We start from the raw sequence: 19,937 nt of genomic DNA on the forward strand, positions 1-19,937 counted from the left end.
TCTTATTCTCTCTTCCTTTTTTCCTCTCTATTGTTTTTGACCAATAAAAAGAGAGAATGACAAAGTTGTCCTAAAAGTTATCTTAAAAGGGTTGTACAAATATCATTACTCTTGTTTTTTTTAAGGATAAGTGGTACATTGGTTGTATTGAGGTGTTTTTGTTATCATGATGCGGTTCAAATCTTATCTCCACCTGTCTACACTTAAAAATACAATTAAAATATGAGTAATGATATTTTGACATCCATTTGATGACAACTTTGTTGACAACCTTGTTTTTCTCACTTCTTATTGGTCAAAAACAATGGAGAGAGAAAAGGGAAGAGAGAGGATAACAACATCATGTGAGTATGAGAGAGAAAGTTGTCCAAAAGTTGTCAAAAAGTGGTTGTCAAAATATCATTTCTCTTAAAATATTGTTGTATGGCATTTTTCATATTCATGTGACTTTATTATAGTCATTTAGGTGAGTGCAATACCATTGAGACACCATAGAGATTGTAAAACGAGTCCCCTAAACATGTGCAGCACTTGGGTGCCATTAATGGTACCGTGCCATTAAATCCTAGCCATTAATGGCACCCGCACCCACACACACACACATTTGGGCAATGTGTGGCCCAGATCTAATGGTATGGTGCCATTAATGACACCAAAGTATTTCCCCCTAAACATACATCAATTACTATGGACATTATATTATATTATATAAAGATCCCAATTGAAACTCTAAATTTTTTATTTTTTCACTTTAAAATGATGAAATTTTAATCACTAAGTTATTTAATAAAAAAAAATAGTAAAATGATATAAGGATAGATCATCGATCGGGTTCGAACGGATTAATTCATACCCAAAGTGGTTTATCCTAAGAGTGCAAAAATCTTATCCAAACTCCTGTGAGTTATGATCACACTAGAATTTCTTTAACAAGCCTTAAAGCCATAAATTAAGCCTTAATTCTAGAAAGAAACCTCCAAACTCACACTTCTTCTTCACTCCACTCCGTCGGCAGAGGCAAAAATATATAATTGAATAAAACAAAAGTTGGTATTATAACTTAAAAAAGTAAATAAACGAATTGAAAACAGAAGTGACAGTGTAAGTCACTCACTGCCTAACCTATGTAATATGTACATATGTACGAAGAAAAAATGTCACTCTCTGCCTCTGCAGGTGTCACATTGTCACTGCTTAGAATGCACAAGTAACGTCACCTACATTTTTACCACAACTAACTTTAAAAAGAAAAACACTTTCTGACAAACCATATCCACCAACCAACTACTGTTCCGGAATATCTGACCCATTTACTAAAAAAAAGTGTCTTAAAATAACTGATCCATTTCAATTTTCAATACAACTTTCATCATTCTCAATACAATATAACTCTAATCAATAATACTTTCATCATTCTCAATACAATATATTCTACTTTCCCCTTTATTTATACATTTTTCTTAATCTGTGTGAAAAACCAAATTGAACCAGATATTTTGTGATGCGGGAGTACAAAATAATTAACAATAATATTTGTTCCCAATTATTCTTCTATATTTTATTTTATGCTAATACTACAACCTAGGATTGAGCAATTTGACAAACTTCCCATACATAATTATTGGATACCTTCCAACCTACTATGAAAGTGATTTACATTTGAACGTCTTTACATTAAAAATTAAGTTTGAAAGAAAGATTTAGTATTAATTCTCCATCCTAATTCAAAATAAAAGTCATTTGTTTTGCTAATAATTTCTTTTAGCATTCTTCAAAATAGCATGTTTTAAATATTTTAAATTTATCTCTTTTAACTATTACTTCAAATCTGTTGAACTATATATGCAATTTCCATAGTTGTCTTACAAGTCAAGGTCGATCAAGACTAAGACTACTAAAAAGTAAAGGTCGATCAAGAGTAAGACTACTAAAATTGTTGCTTTAGATCCACCAATAATTTTTTTTTTTTGGCTCTAATTAATAAAAAAGCCTGATATATGGATGAAAAAAATGGCCCAATATATAAAAGTTAATTTAGAATAAATAAAAATGGCCCAATATATAAAAGTTAATTTAGACATCACTTAAAATTTAAAAAATGTTGGGTCTTTGAAAAAAATTAAAAATTGTTGGGCTGGAGGCTTTTACAAGCTTCAATTAATTGCAATTCACTTAGTAGTTCAATTTTTTTTTTAACAAGCAAAAAATGAAATATATTAACACTCTTCAGCATAAAGTGTATCAACGATATCATAAATAATTTACAAAGTCAGCACCTGAAAACAGATACAATGGGCTCGACCACCACAACGAGTTCCAAAAGTAAAATAGACTTTCTTAGATTTAAGCCACCATAAAGAATATGACTTAACTTTTCCAATAATTGAAATATAATATTTTCTTTCTGCTAAAATAATTACTCTCATTCTACACAATCCAAGCACACAGTAGCACTTAATGGTTCTATGCATTTGTTCTTTTTTATTCTAAAAGAGTTTAACCATAAAACTCTCATACATTAGATTTTGAAAAGTGAAGAAGAATTTTAGGTTCAACCATGCGTACTTATATATCAAATATTTCTGTAGCTACTATTTAAGTTGAACATACAAAACTTTGTCAAAAAAAAAAGTTGAACATACAAAACATTCTATGCTTCTGTTCTTTTATCCGAAATATATTATTCCCTAAGGCATATATAAAAAAAAATATTCCGTGAAGATATCTCTTCTTAAGTTCCTATTTAATTTTTCTCCAATAAAAAAAGATAGTTGATTTTTCCTTTTTTTAATGAGAATGATTCTTTATTTCTTGTACGTGTCCAATTATTATTGTTTAATTAGGGAATAGACGAAGTATAAACACTGAATATGAAGCTAGAAACTGTAACACCACACATCTATAAAGAAGTGATTTGGTGAAGCAAACAGGCTAACAACCGGATTAGAAGTTGTACTATTAATTTATTATTATTCCACTAATTAACCAAACACAAATCCTAATCAAAGTGACCTTGTCATATTAAAAACAAAAGAAATCATTTTCAATCACAAACACATAGGAGACTTTTGTTTTTGTGCATTGAAGAGCAATATCATCAATCTTATCATGGTCGTACATTTGTCTTTGATTTTAAATCAGAGACCCACACAATGTCACACAATTTATGGATCGGTCCCAAACTGCAAACCAAAGTCACAATGAGACAAATTCCATATTTTCTGGTCAAATTTTTTACTTTTTCTCGTCATGTTACTTTAGAATTATACCCTCTAATTATTATCGTTATATTTAGTTAGATATGCAAATTAACAATACAGGACTAGGCATGTGGTAATTACAAGACATCAACATCATTCATGTATTCATGTCAACCACACCTAATGATAATATACTGTACGTAATTACTTATTCTTATTGATAATCATTAGAATTGTGACTTTGATGATAACAAGATGGTGATGGTTCAATTAATTGCACTTTGTTCATATATATTCTAAATCTAACAGTACTTCAAAAAAATTCTGTAATATGGTTTATTATATGCATTTCATGTGAACTGAACATTTCATTGATCTATTGTCGACTTATTGGATCCTAACTCATATATATGAAAAAAATTCAGGAAGTAAAACAAAGGCATAATAGGTGATAACTAACTCAAATCAAGGACGAATTAATCATTTGAAAGAATTTGAATTCAAACATTTGCTAGAATAATCTTAGTCAAATTTAACTAATTATTTTCGACCAAAATCAGGATTATGAAACCCCATTTTGCTAAAAACCGAACTGTTAAGAGAAAAAGTATTTGGTAAACATTTTCTAGCTATATTTATTGATTCATTTAACATTAAGGGTGAACACTTAAGACACTAAATGTATTTCAGTACTTTTGATACAATAATTTATGTTTTGCCTCTTCAACAAGCCGGCCCTAGTTTTCTCTCTCTAGGTTTTCTTTTACAGTTTCTTCATTGAGGGGTGGTTTTGGGTCAATTCTTGACCTGAAATCACCCATCTTCATCTTTTTCTCTCTATTTCAATCTAAATAAGTGATTTTCACATAGATCTATGTTTTTTTCTTTGTGATTTCATCATCCAAGTGTGGTGGTTTGTTGTTCGTCGTCTTGTGCGGCGTTGTTTGATTTCCCGTCTTCGTGCGGTGTTCATTTGATTCATATTGAAAGATCGATTATTCAATCAAAGATTAGAGCGTCAACGTTGCAGATCCGGAGACTATAGATATTCCGATCACTTTAATTTTATCATATATTTTTGTAAGCATTATGCTGTTATATGCTGTTAACTTGGATGCTGTGAGTTTGTTCGCATATTCATCCTTTACGTTTAGCGGTGTTGAATGATGTAATATCTCGATTTGAATAAATGAATATCATTTTGTTTTTGTCAAAAAAAAAAATTAATGGTGAACAATTTTACACTAAACATTAAGGCTTTGTCAAAAAAAAAAAACTAAACATTAAGGCTGAACATAACACCTTTTTAATGTCCACTCCCTCCGTCCCGGAATAACTGACCCATTTTCTAAAAAAAAGTGTCCCAAAATAACTGACCCATTTCAATTTTCAATACAACTTTCATCATTCCCAATACAATATAACACAAAATAATACTACTTTTATCATTCCCAATACAATATATTCCACTTTCCCCTTGTAAATACAGACTTTGGTCCCTTAACTTATTAATGCGTTTCATTTTGATCCCTTAACTTTAAACTGTCTCAATTTGGTCCCATAAGTATCTCTCCGTTTACCAAAGTGGTCCCTTCCGTTAGTTATTTTCAAAAAACGTTAACTTCGGCCAGGTTCGTTCCACGTGGGCAAAACGTTACAGCCCCTCCTTCTCTGTTTGGGCAGATTTCTTCAGCTTCTCTCTCTGGTTTTCTTTCTCCTTCTCTCTCTACAATTTACAGCCCCTCCTTCTCTGTTTGCACACTTTGTTTCCCGGCATCCGCATGAGCTTCCACAATCAATTCCCATAGCTCTGCAAGCGCATTTCGATGTTTTGCAAGAAGAGGATCTGCTACAAGAGCAGCAAACATCTGATGCAGTTTTGCCCACGTGGAAGAGGTAAAAGCACGACAGCAACAAAAGAAAAATACAAGCATGGCTTTTTCTTTTACAATTGGTTCCAAATTAGACATTTTTTCCTTCAAGGAATTTAAAAAAATAAAAAATTCTTTATGACCCAGATAAAAAAATTGTGAATTTGGGTGAAGAAAATGGTAAAGGTTGAAGCTTTAAGGAAATTAAAACTACTGAGTTGTTTACATGTGAAAGCTTTCAGGCGAGTCTTTGCTTTGATGACGTGTGGGTTTGGTTTGGTTGATGATGAAACTGCAAACTCAGATTTGAAGCAACAACGATGTGTTGGTTTCGGCGGAAGAATGAGAAGAGTTCGGTGAGGATTGTGGTGACTTAGGTGGAAGCTTCTAATATGGTTCATGGCTTCCACAAATTTGGAATGTGTTGTAACAGAAAAGAACCCTGCAGTTAGTTGGGTTTGATGATTAGAGGGTGAATTTATGTGTTGTTGATGTGCTGAATTTGGAGAAATTCATTTTTTTTAAATTCATGATGATGATGAAAAGAATCCAAAAGGGTTGAATTTGATTTCTTGATGTGTTGTTGCTGCTATTGATGGATTTGAAGTTGAAGGTGGTGATGATTTTTGGATTTGAATTTTCTGGAATTTATGATTTGAGGTTTATGGAATTTGATTGTTTTGTGGAAAAAAAAATCTGCGATGAATGATGATGATGATAATTATTCTTGCTTCTCTGTTGTTGTTGCTGACCTGGCATGCCATGTACTCTACTGACAGGCCCACGTGGAAGCTTACCTGGCCAAAGTTAACGTTTTTTGAAAAAAACTAATGGAAGGGACCACTTTGGTAAACAGATAGATACTTATGGGACCAAATTGAGACAGTTAAAAGTTAAGGGATGAAAATGAAACGCAAAAATAAGTTAAGGGACCAAAGTCTGTATTTACCCTCCCCTTTATTTATACATTTTTCTTAATATGTGTGAAAAACAAAATTGTGTCAATTAAATTGGGACGGAGGTAGTATGAGTTATTGATTCATTTAACATATTGATTCATTTAACATATTAAGTTTGAATCGAAATCTATGTCTCCCCCTCTACTTAGCTGTATAGTTTGTTGATTCGTGTGAGTTGTCTAGACAATAAAATGTTTGAATTTACGGTAAATTTGACACAATAATAATTTTATAAAAACTTCAAAACACAACTTTTAAAAGAATTAATCCCTCCCTAAAAAAAAAAGAATTAATCCTGTCAACCTCAATATCAATCCAAACGCGGTGAAATTGTTTTATGATTCACGAACTTTTTGGTGGGATACAATGATTACCAACACACAGAGCCTCACTTTTAATAATTGTATAGCCATGCTTCTTTTTTTCTTTTCATCTTTTGATGTGTGTGATTTTTCAACCTTTGCTTTCTTGGTACACATTTTGTTATTGACAATGCAGGTCTTAATGGAGTAATAAAAACAGTGCGGTACCCTACATGGTTGCATCATACACAACGTTCTCATCATTCCTCTTCTCCTCGTGCGACATATTTCCCTAAAATAATATTTTCTCTTTTAAAAATATATTGTTTAGAAAGATGAAAAAAGTGAATAATTTTTTTTTCCAATTTAATATTTAAAAAAATTATATAATAAATGAGGGAAATATTGTACTCAACTATTTATATCTAAAGCTATTTTTGCATTCTTTCTTATTTTTTTAGTTCAACCCTTTTCTTGCTTTGGATTCGAGTGTGACTTTTTGGTGTCTTTTTTTTTTTTTTTTGTCAAGAGCATTTGTTAAAAAAATTAATATAAAAATATTGTGTTGAGAAATGATGAAAAATGATGTATTCTATTATTTAAAAGTCAAAATATTTTTCTTTTCAAGCAATTTTTATATTGTTTTCTTTAACAAGAGCCCTAACTTAGGGCATTTTTAGCATGACCCTAAAATTTATCATTAGATATTACACTGTTAATTTTCAAAAGGGTGGGTGTGATTAAGATGTTGAATTCATATTTCCAGGCATGATATGATTAATGATTCTTCATTCAAGGAAGGAATCTTTTGCTCAGCCTAATAGCTCGCTCATATAGCAAAGCCACCACATTCTACTTGGTTGGTTTTGATGGCGTAAAGTCCTTCATTTGATCTCATCCTTTATGACATCAGAAAGCCCAATGCAATATGCATGCATGCATGCCATAAGTGACGTAGGTTCTGTTTTGCCTTACACTTTCATCCAATACTAATGGAATCCCAAACCATTGCATGCATATGTCCTTTCATTTGCCTAACCGCTTTAACTATATTCCATTTGAAGGTTATATACATATTTTTTTTGGGTAAAATAAATACATTTTTAAAGGTTAATTATTTTAGCAATTTCATTTTTGAGAAAATTATATATGTGCAAATGAAGGGTTACAACTTAGTGGTTAGGTAGGAATTCCGGATTTGAACCAAGATGACCACATTCTTCCTCCTTATAATGTGTGCATGTGTTGGTCACTAGGCCAACAGCAAAATAAATAAATAAATAAATAAACATTGTAAATTCCAAAGATAATCAAAGAAAGATTATACTCCTATAAAATTAGAGAAGTAAAAAACAAAAATGGTTTGCAGCTGTCGCATTCGCAACACTTTGCAGCAAAATTAGAGACAAAATTTTCTTTTTGCATTACATGAAGAGGGGGAAATCTTGCTAGACCATAAGGAGTCAAGATCTTCTCCATTTTGTATCCTCTCCATTTCTCCATTTGGAGAGATATAGACTCAAAAAATTGGAAAAAGTAAAAAATAATTAATGATGGTGGGACCCACTTAGTGGTAGGACCCACTACCTATTTTATGTGTCTATCTCTCTCCAAAATGTGTACTTCCATTTATTTTATCAAATGGAGAGGATCCTAACCCGACCATAAGAGGGTGTTGCGTAGTACTTGTAACAAGTTGAAAATTAGTGAAAATTATGAACTAAGAACTTAATTGGATAAGATAATTGAAAATTCTAAGAAAATTAAAATTTTAGACGAATTAAATGTTTTAATTGAATTCTCTTCATTAATTTCAATGTTTTTTTGGATGGAGCAATACTTATAATGCATGACACCAAGTAGTACCAGTTCATGTCTCATAGTGGCTTTTGTAACGATATGAAATTGGTTGTATGCATGGGTGGGGAAAATGGTGCACATAAAGTGTCATAGAAAGTGTGCCTCATCATCAATGTTAATTGTTGGCTTCTGTGTGTTTTGGCAATTTAGTACACCGAAAGGATTGAATTCATGCCCACTTACACTTACCAGTTCAGGCATGCAGCTGCAAAATTTTGGACATGACACTGCAAACACACATTTTCAAGGTGGTCACATGCTATTCTCTAACTCTATATATGTAAATGTAAAGTGTCATCTGATTCTGCCCACTTTGCATGCTCACTTTAATTACATTTTAAATGTCACAGCTTTGGTTTTTGGTTCACCTACTAGGTTATTTTACATTTGTATAAAAAATAATTGGAACAATATAACATATGTAAAGTCAGGATGCTTGACTTTGTGTGCCAAGCTAATTTTGTGTGTTTGATTTTCCAAAGTTAAGAAATTAATAACCATTCAAGGTATGGAGATCTATTTAAGCGGCCAACGTCTTCTCACCAACGATCTTTCATACGCACTGATCATGGATCAAACACATGGCGACATGTTTAAAAGATTTTATTATCTGCCAAATGTGTGGTTGGTTATTTGTGCATTTGATTTCAATGATATAATTTTAGTGAATAATCAAATAAATTAATAGTCATATAGAGTAACCACACATGTTTGATTGTACAATAAAAAGTTGTTTTTGCTGATTGAAATGGGAAAAAAAACAATAGAAAGAATGCAACTTGTATATGATGATAAATCAGAAATTGGAAACTCATGTCCCCATCTACTCACATTTTATTGACTTGCCAATTTGTAATTTTTGTGGCTGTAATGTTGCTTTTTTTTTTTTTTTTTGTTGGATTGTTTCTTTTCCAACCCTATGTGTTTCTCGTGCTCCCTATGCAATTAAGATTACAAAATCCGAACGGCATAACTCCATAAAACCTCCAAAAAGGTGAAATGGAAAAACTAATGGTTTTTTTGTGATACGTGTATAGGGTCAATAGTTGCAACCCATGTCTCCAAGTATTAAGTAATCTATTCCATGTATTGAGTGATTTTAAAATCCGAAAATCACTGGACATTTTCGTAAAAAAAATAGATCGCGAGAAATAGGTAGGGTGGGAAAAGTAAAGCCCATTCCATTAAGGGTCACTTGTTTAGATTCTCAAGATCCGTGGGCTGTTTAGTTAATTGGCCCAAATTAGTTTTTGATAAGCCCAGTTAAATAATAAAAAAAATTAAAAATATTTTGAAAATTGCTCTTCTCACCATCGGTTTTACTCCAAAACACCAGGAAAATAAGAAAATACTTCCGACGGCACTTAACATGCTGTTATTGTTAATGGGGGTATTTCCGCATTTTTCAAGTGTTTTGGAGCAAAATTGATGGTGAGAAGAGCAATTTACAAATATTTTTAGTGGCAGGGATAATCAGATAAGGGAAGGAGAATGAAGATCCATTTCACCTTTTGCTTCTAAATGCTAACCCTATAGATTATGCTTTCGACCAAATTTTGTCATAACTTACTTTTAGGCCATATGGACCTGAAAACCATTGATGTTCATCAACCTATAAATTGTCAGGCCATGCACCGGAAGCTTGCTTTCGAGCGTGTTATTTTCAAGGGCGGATCCATAATTAATTTTTTGGTGTTGCTAAAACAATAATGTCAAAAACAATATGCTCAATTAAATTAAAGACTATACTATTTCATTCAAAATGACAATTTTAATAATTTTATTTAGGATAATTTTATTAGTTCATGTCTATTCATAACCCTAACAATTGTTAATTATGACAAAATAAACCGCCAACTTTCCCTAACACTTCATTTTTATACTCATTCTTGATATGTAAAAGTTTTTGTTATAGTCATTCTTCATATGTAAAAGTTTTTCAGCAGAATTTTGGTGTGGCTATAGCTATGAATTTCATCCGCCCCTGGTTATTTTCGTAAGGCTTTCTGCCAAGATTAGTTCAACAAAAATTTGTTTATCGATCTATTTTAAAAATTTTCAAATTGTAGTTTTGACAAATTAATTATTTTAAATCATATGGAAATTATATGTTTGTCCAACTGTTTTTTTTTGCTCGTTACTTTTTCGTTAAAAGTGTTAATGATTGATTAAAATGAAGAAGAGTAATGATATTTTGACATCCATTTGATGACAACTTTGTTGACAACCTTGTTTTTCTCACTTCTTATTGGTCAAAAACAATGGAGAGAGAAAAAGGAAGAGAGAGGATAACAACATCATGTGAGTATGAGAGAGAAAGTTGTCCAAAAGTTGTCAAAAAATGTTTGTCAAAATATCATTTCTCAATGAAGAAACATGAAAAGGTAAGAAAGCTGTTTGATTTGACTTGAATTTGAGAACCTATATCTTTTTCTAGACTACCTTAGCATAATCGTAGATAATTTATTCGTCAACTAACCAATATTAATCACATGAACAAATTTGCAAATAAAGTAGAAGTTAGTTATAGATTGCACTTACATACTCACTCCGTCCCATATTACTTGACCTAGTTGACTCTGTCACGTATGTCAATGCACAATTTTAAACTTAAATTTATTTAATAATCTAGTAGAAAAAATTACGAAAATTTGATATTTTGAAAATATTAATTGAGACGAATCTAACAACATCTTATATGTTATATTTTGTTTTTATATATTAGTAGAAAAATAGAGTCAAATCATGGTACATGAATAGTGCAAATATTCTAAATAGGTCAAGTAATATGGGACGGAGGGAGTATTTGATTAATCTTGATTAGTGGATGAATAAATTACAAACAATTGTTTAAAGGTAGCTTAAACCTTATCATATCTTAATTTAAAGGTGTAAAATGTCACAAAAATTGGAGTCTAACTCATCCTTAAGAAACTGGCTAATATAAACTTTTGTTAAGAATTCTATCTATCCAATGTGATACTACATTCCATCGAGTATTGGCCGCTAACAGTAAGCATTTCACTACATACTCTAGATATTCACTCTAAAGAAGGCATTATTCATAGTCATGGTCATTGATGTGTATTGTGTACCTTCTAGTATGAGTGGAAATTGGAATGCTGATCTAATTTGGGTCATCACCACCTATTCTATATCGGGTAGCACTTTGGTGCCATTAATGGCACCGTGCCATTAAATCTGGGCCATTAATGGCACCAAGATAGATGTGTTGTGTGGCCCAGATGCAACGGCAATGTGTTTGTGTGGTCCAGATTTAATGGCACGGTGCCATTAATGGCACCAAAGTGCTACCCTTCTATATCTAAATGATTGGACTATTTCAGGCTTTCTAAGGCAAAAAGAAAGCCTTACCTAGTCAATTGGTCTTTTGCTACGTTTCCATCTCTTGATGTTTCATATGAAAATATGTGACAATGATTTCCACTTTCACTACCTATGTTTCTCATTAGTTCCGGCTCATATAGGATTTCTCTTGTACAACATGTGTCCAAATCCATGTAACTGTTCTTTCAAATCTTGTGAGACCCTAACCTTAAAGCCTATATGTATCGTAGAAAGAAGCTATGATATTGATATTTTTATTCTACTGGTTGAGTCACATATTTTGTCAAAGGATATGAATGATCACAATACTTCGAACATGCATGGTGGATACCCATGCTATACTATATCATAATGTCACATGATATTTCTTTTGCTCAATTAGTAGACACTAATTGAAAGAAAAAAAAAAGAAGGAAATATATCAGTCAACAAACAAATCAAGTTCATAATTGTTGACATTCTAAAAAGAGTTTAAAGAGTCATGCATAACAATGATATTTCACTTAGATTTATGGATGTTGTGTTTAAAAAGATTTATTTTGTCATCCAAAAAGAGTTAACGACGTAGTTTGTTGTCCGTTTGTTTGTAATTATTTTTCTTTTTGAATTCAATATATAAGCAAATACCATATGCTAAGAATTTAATATTTTATATATTATTGAATTAATTTACAATTTTATTTTTGAAGGACTTTTTTTTTAAGTCATCATTTTAAGATTAATAAATGAAATGTCCGAAGTTTAAACCCCGACTCTGTATATATTATACAATATCCCTACTGAGTTATGCTCACGGAAATGAACACATTAATTTACAATTTTTAGAAACTCTAATTACTCCAATCGTTGAAATATTTCTCCTTTCCATAGGGAAAAGGGAGACCATGGATTATGGACCATAAAATAAGGTTGTCAAGCCCATTGAATTGGGTCCTAGCGTATGTATCGTATGTTTTCTAGCAAGTTCCAAGAAATAAAAACAGGCAAAACAAATTCAATGGATATACGAAGAAAACTATTTGCGATTCTGTGGTTTTTTATGTCAATAAAAACATTGTAGTTTTTCATACTGATTGCAATTTGATAATCTGATACAACAAATTTTATGATAAAAATGTTGGATTCATGTATGACTGTAGTTAGTTTCAAATTGACTATGAATAAGCTAGTAAATCTTAAATATATATGAGAGGAGACATATACGCTCAATGCTTTAATTGTTTTAGATAAAGATATAATGTCTTATCTCTTCGTAGTTATGGATCATTCGTCCATTGTTGTTCTAGCCTCTTTTCTAGGCTACAAATTAAGTTAGTAAAGTTATTTGCAACCCTGGCCTCACTCCCACTTACTCAAAGTTAAATCATTCTATTTGCAACCGTTACTATACAATGTTTTCTTTCTAAAACTTTTTAGTAAATTATATATATTTACTAAAATATTTCAATAGGCATTTTTCATCTCAATACCTCAAAACTTCAACTTAGCCTATATTTGGCAATTAAAAAAAGCAACCAACTAAAAGAGCACAATAGCACATACCCACAATAATTAAGTGCTTACTAGAGCAGCACATGCATGCTAAAGAAGCAACGGATGTGAGGCATTTTGTAGAAAAAATATATATAAACACGTAAATGAGCACTCATTGAAAAAATTATTTTTAATTATTTGATGATGTTATAAGCCCTGGCTATTTTGAGAATGGTTGTGAATGTAATGATTAATTTTTAAAAATTAAATATAAGAATTAAGTCAAAACCAAAAAAACTATATATCATCATCAAAATTGTAAAGATACTTTTTTTTTCTTCAAAATTATTCATGACAGCCTAGTACAATGATATATTAAGCAATAAAAAAGGTATTCCATCAATGAGTTATGAGTTGGAACAACAATCTTAGGAAATGCAAGCCCAATATCGGGGGTCAAAGGATTATCTTTTGGTTAATTTATCACTCATCACCGTATTTTGGCTTAATAGTTTTAATTTTTTTTCCCATTTCTTTTTGTTGTTTACAAACATAAAGAATTATGCTTTATATATATGAAAAAAAAGATTATGATAACTGAGCTGGTCATCTTTATTGTCCTTCTATGACGCACATCCTACTTTTTTTAAGATGGTTTAACAATAAAAATCACAAACATAAATTAGTGGAGAGAAATGGAGAATGACAAATTCAAACTCGAGTCTCAATATATAAAAAGTTTATGCAACTGTTTTTATCATATGAACTATAGTTATGGGCGGGACACATGACACGTCTTCGAACATCACGTACTACCCAATACCAAATTAGTTAAATAAGTCTAAAGTAAGCGTGTCACTAATTTACGGTAGTGTTAAATGAATTTGAATTTCACTTTCAAAAACAAACTCATAAGATAAGAATATCCAATCTAATCACATACATTTAACAATCCAAAAACCTTAATCCCTTCGAGAACATCTGATAAAATTGGAAAAACTTTGATAATGTAGGACTCCAATACGATTTAAGTGGATCTAAGTTTAATTCATGTAGAAAGACCATTGCCCTAAAAATATCAAGTGGGTGCAAGAAACCTGAATGATAAGGGTTGGTGCTTGGTAGAAATCAGAATCAGATGAAATCAGAGCAAGTAAAAGCAGAGACTTTGTTCTAAAGTTCACGTGGGTTGGTATCATTATAACTCCCACAACTGCTGCTTTGATTGCAACGTCCATACACAACAAATAAATAATAATACTATAGTATAAATTTTTCATAATATAATAATACATCATTTTTCTTTACCATATACTAAAAAACAGCGAGGCATGGAATGAACTTCAAAAATCAATTTTACTTTTTATATATCACTTAACCCAATTTTTCATTTCCCCTAATAATTAAAAACATTTCACTTCAAACATTATTTTATTTTTAACTTGATAAAAAATGACAAAGTAATTATATTTTTTTAGTGGTGAAAAGATGCCACAAATAGTAGTCAATACAATAATGAAAGAGACAGTACGAAGAAATTTGAAAAATTGAATATTCTCTACAGCTCCATTTCATTTCATGAACATGAATCAAGATTACATACACAGTAGTTTACAAAAGTTACCAGAAATGAAAATAATAATGATCATTATCAACTCGCTACCTTCACTCGGATCCGAACTCGGGACGACTCAGTTGTAGCCATCTCCTTAGCATCCCCGGAGCATTGTAAAATTGTTTTCTTTTTTGTAGTGCAAGATAATAATGCACATAAATTAAATACAATACAACTGAGATGGCCTAAAAAAATCTCATCACCATATGGAAAAAAGGAAAATTGGGGTAACAATGCGAAACCCACAATTTACCTTGTATAAATAAATCCTTGGGAGAGTCTTCAATGTGACAAGTAAAAGTCTCAATTGGCTTCAAAAACCAACTTGGTTATCTGCAAAGACTAATCACTCAAGTCAGAGCCGGATCAGATTTCTTCTCTTGAATTTTGTGCCGCTCCATTTGAAGGCTCAAATTCGAACTCAAATCTAAATTCGAATATAGGCCGAAACAATTTCTAGCTAAATTTTAAGTCCCCATCGAACTCGAAAAAATAATAAAATCCAAAACACTTGGATCGTTCTTCACCATACATGAATTTCTTCGAACCAATCCAAGTGGGTTAACCACCATAAACTAAACCGAATCAATCACGGTTCGGTTCAATTAGACCGCTACCAAATGGTTTTTTCACTTAGACCATGGAGTAGCGGTCGAGATTCAGGCCAGAAATCCACATTGGTTCTAATTCCCACGTGGCAACGCCTCTGAAAATCTTCAAACCGGTTTGATCCATTATTGGAACCGGACCGGGAAATAAACCATAGAGCCTCTTCAAAGAATTCTTCATCACAAGGGATAGTAAGCGGTCCATGGTTAGAGAAACCATACTCTTCTTCAGCTTGAACCAAAAGCTTCTGAAAAATGGGGTGGTTCAGGTACGTAGCACGCACCACAAATCTGGTGTAGTTAGCTCCAACACATACTGCCACGTGTCCAGATGGTACATCTGACGGTGCACGATTAGCTGATGAAATACGTGCTTTGTTTCTCCAGCGTCGTAGCATCTGGCGGAGGCGTACAATGTGGCGAATTTTACTGCACTTTGAAGACATTTTTGTTCCTTTGACAATGTTGATGTTGTTGTTTTACTATTGTTGGACCAAGTTGCAATGTTTTGAGTAGAGAGAGAGAGAGAATAGAATGTGAGGGGGCTTTATAAAGTGGGGGGAGATTGATGATTTATAGTAGCAAGGTTAGGGAAATGCCCTTGATGTTTGGTTATAATTACAAACTAATGTTTGCGGTTTTTGTAGCATTTTCAAAGGAGGTGAGTAGTGACGTGTACTTGTATTAATTAATGTATTTTAACAAGATCCATGTTGGATGACCTATAGTTACCTCCTCCTCCTATTTTCATTTACAACAAAATGTACATTCTCAAAGTATGGATTTTGCTATAAGACATTCATGAATGTGTCTTTTAGCAATCTACACTTTAAGGTGTGATTATTAACTTTTTAGTTATAACTTGTTAAAAGACACCTTCATAAAAATTAGTTGATGTCTTTTAACAAATGCCTATAGGATAACTTGTTAAAAGACACCTTCATAAATGGTGTCTTCTAGCAAAACCCCTCAAATATTTAGTGTGAAATATTTTAAATTCGTTTACTTTTTGAAAATATTTGGCATGTTTATTTTCTAAAATGTATGTTAACTCTAACTCGATAATAAGAAGTGAAACTCTTAAATCAAATTGTTAGTGGTAGAGAGAAGATGAAATGCTTGATAGGGATAACAAATATTTAGAAACGATGAATACAAATTATACCATTCTTTTACCTCTTTAGGTTTATAAAAAAAATCCGCACACTACAACATTTGTTCTCTCTAACCAGAGCTCCACCGCACACAAATCTCTCTTTTGTCAAATCCATTCACCACCACCACAGTCTCACAATAGTCAATGTGTTGATCACGTACAGTAAGCAAAGAAGAAGCACAACCATCGTATATAGAAATGATAATAGAGTTCTTTCTCGGTGATTCTTGTGAACGGATTGGAGAGAATATTTCAATTCTAGGTCTTTTTGTACAAAAAAATTTACACATTAAACATTGAATCATAGGATCACTCCACCTTTTCTGCATTTTGTCTTCCACAACAGAACTATCCTAAGGATGAAATATGCATTATGTGAGTGTATACACCTTGAGAGAGCAAGGCATATAAAAAATGATGTGATAGATATGATAAATTTGTGATGTGATAAAAAATAAGAGATAAGATAATATAAGGTGTTGAATAAGTTTAACAAAATATGTTTTGCCTTCTTCGTGTCCTCTTAATTGCTAGGTTATGTTTACCTTGTTGAATAAGTTAAGGGGAGGAATTGCAATATACGGAGTATAATGTTAAATTAGGGTGTAATAAATGAGGGTGGAATGTGTAATTCAACCTATAAATTAGAGGAGTATCAATCTTGTTTGGAATTTGGACTAAGAGAAAGGAAAGGAAAATGAAAGAAAACACGACAATTAAAAAGAAAGTAATTGTGCTTGACCAAAGAAAAAAAAGTAATTGTGTGGTTTTCAACTATTGCAGTAAGAGTATTGCTGGTTATCGTGAAGTATTCGCTATGTTATCTCTCACGAGGAGCCTATAAAATTGGCACGAGGAGAATTGAACCTAAAACTTTGAAAGGAACGTACATCTAAGATCAGATCAACCAATAAAGTGGATTTCAAACAACTAAAATTAATCTCAGATTTACTTCTCTTTCCTTCTACTTTCCTTTTTTATATTTCTTTCCTGACTTTATCTAACATGCACAAGTAAAATGATCTTGCACAATGCATAAATATCTTTTTTAATCATTGGACGAATAAATCTCATCATACATCATTTAATTTAATGATAAAATTTATTGATCCAACGGTAAAAACTAGTTTGTGCATATGATTCAATACTTGTATCACATGTACATCATAATATCATATAATTGATTGAAAACTAAAAATAATGAAAGTTGGTAAGGTTTTCTGTCCCGTGCAGTAGGCCTCATTTTTGCGCACGAAGTGGATATCTGAGTGTTCAATTGAATTCAAAGTACAAAACCAGCACATGCATAACTGGAAAGAGAACCCAGTAGTAGTGGTAGTTGATTGATAAATTTTTCACTTGAAAATATGTTCAGTACCGGTAGCAACTATGGCTGTTTCAATCCAAAAATATTCCTCCCTATTTTATTACATGTTATTTTGAAAAAAATATTTGTCTTATTATTTGCAATTTTAGATGCTAATAAAACACAGCAATATTTATTTTTTATCATACTCTCTTGCTATTTATTTTTCTTTATTTATTCTTTATAAATGACAAATATCAATAGTTAGTTGTTAGATTAATATTTATTCATTCGACAATGTTTGAATCCATGACGACCAACTTCAAGAATAAAAATCATGTACGTCATTTGGTAGAGTTAATTAACCACTCTGATATTGGAGAGCATCGTTTGCACTTCGGCGATTTCCATGAGTTCGAGAAGGATATTAAGTTTTGTCTCAAAGTGATCTGTCATGTATATGGTGTATTTGAAAGGAGCTTAATGCTCGTATTTTTAGCAACAAAGAATTATCGTTAGACCAATTACTAGATCATATTAAGTTTTATTCTTGGTAGTGGCTGACGTCGCACACTCCTAACTTTTGTCACGACTTCAATTCATCGTGGTCTAATCTCCTGATTTGTATGGGTTATACTCCTTTGTAATGTTTGACTCTTGTTTCCTAGCATATTTTAGTGTGTCTGTAATGAATACTCTCTTTGCTTCCTTTTAGACACACCTTGTGCTTTAAAAAGAGTTTTTTTTTCTTATCTATTTCGTTTTTGGTCTCTTAAAAAAAAAATTAACCACTTAAGTCCTAAACACTTTTTTTTAATAACCTTTTAGTTTAATATTGAATTCATTGCATTTTTGCAATCAAAGTATTGTGATTGTGTTATTTTGACCCTCAAATATTGTTTTGGAGTTATTTTGACCTCTTATATTTATCTTTTTTAAAATTTAGTGGTTCCCCTTCAAATTTTTCATCAAATTTACATTAAGACATCATCATTTATTTACCTAGCAATCATTCCTCATATTCAAACATGAACTAAAGGTTCAATTTTTATTGCAGGAATTAAAAACCAAATTTAAAATTTTACCGAGATGAAAAACATATTTAATTCCAAAATTTAAGTGTCTAATATAAACCTATTATTGTTTCTCCTTTTTTGTACCCAAGAAAAAGTATTATTAGAAGACAAAATAACATTACAATTCTACCGGACAATGTACCTTCTCTTTTGCTGCCTAATCAACTCTACCAATCAATTGGTGAAGCAAGGCTGGCAGACTATTAAAATCTTGCCTTTTTGTTCATCTCTTTTACATGAAACTTAAAATATTACTAACAAACAAATAACCATAATTTAATATTCATCTCTTCTTAAAAAGGCACCATATATTTTGCAAACCTCCAACTCTGACCATACTCCATGTGCAGGGTTACCCCATCACTTCTTTTCTTTATATTTTCCAAATAAACAGCCAAAACACCCTTCTTCTAGTTCTAATTCTCAATATTTTGAGCATCTTACCCAATAATATTTCAACATAATTCGTTTCTTATTATATAATTGTTAGTTTAATTGCACATATGAAATATGGACACTTGTCACTTGCTCAGATCATTAAGAGTAATCATATTCTTTATTCTCTAATAATATAATTAAAATTTTAGACCCTCCCTAGCAAACTATATAATTCATCACGAAAATAAAGCTAAATTGTTAATATGATCCAATTTGGATTAATGGGTCCACTTTGCTAGTTTTGGTAAGCACTAATGCTTAAGCATGGTACATACCCCTAAATGTTACATTTGCTTAGTTTGATTTGAGCATATAGAACCCCACTTGTTAGAACCTGAGGATCATGGCATTTATTTGCCTTGTTCAATGTTTTCCAACAAAAAACATATCCGAAGCAAATCTCTAAAATCACATTAAGAAAACTTCAATGGACAAAACCATGTAAATCATGTCATATGTGGCATGTGAATTATGTTCCATCCGTGTAGTTTGTTGTATTTTTAAAGGATATTATGATGTTTTATTTTTGGATTTTGCTGAGACAGAAATTGCTAAGGAAACACGAAGAATATATGCATGATTTGAAATAAGGTATTTCCAAAAATATAAATATAATTAAGGCCCATTTTAGTTGAAAAATGTTTATGTTTTTATTCCATAACTCCATTTCTTTTTTAACGGAAAAAAGAAACCCACTTTCGTAAGAGACTATTTTTGGTGTTAAA

At 31.6% G+C, this 19,937-nt stretch overlaps 1 protein-coding gene across 1 annotated transcript; it reads right to left on the reverse strand.

The window, feature by feature from the left end:
* Nucleotides 1-14,551: 14,551 nt before the first annotated feature.
* LOC146951772 (auxin-induced protein 6B-like) lies at nucleotides 14,552-15,787 on the reverse strand. Its single transcript, XM_085755691.1, has one exon. The coding sequence runs from the start codon at nucleotides 15,680-15,682 to the stop codon at nucleotides 15,242-15,244; it is 441 nt and encodes a 146-aa protein (XP_085611817.1). The 5' UTR covers nucleotides 15,683-15,787; the 3' UTR covers nucleotides 14,552-15,241.
* Nucleotides 15,788-19,937: the final 4,150 nt, after the last annotated feature.

This window comes from Medicago sativa, chromosome 1 (genome assembly GCF_051527215.1).
Source record: "Medicago sativa cultivar Bolivia chromosome 1, Bolivia_mono, whole genome shotgun sequence".
Classification (NCBI taxonomy): Eukaryota; Viridiplantae; Streptophyta; class Magnoliopsida; order Fabales; family Fabaceae; genus Medicago; species Medicago sativa.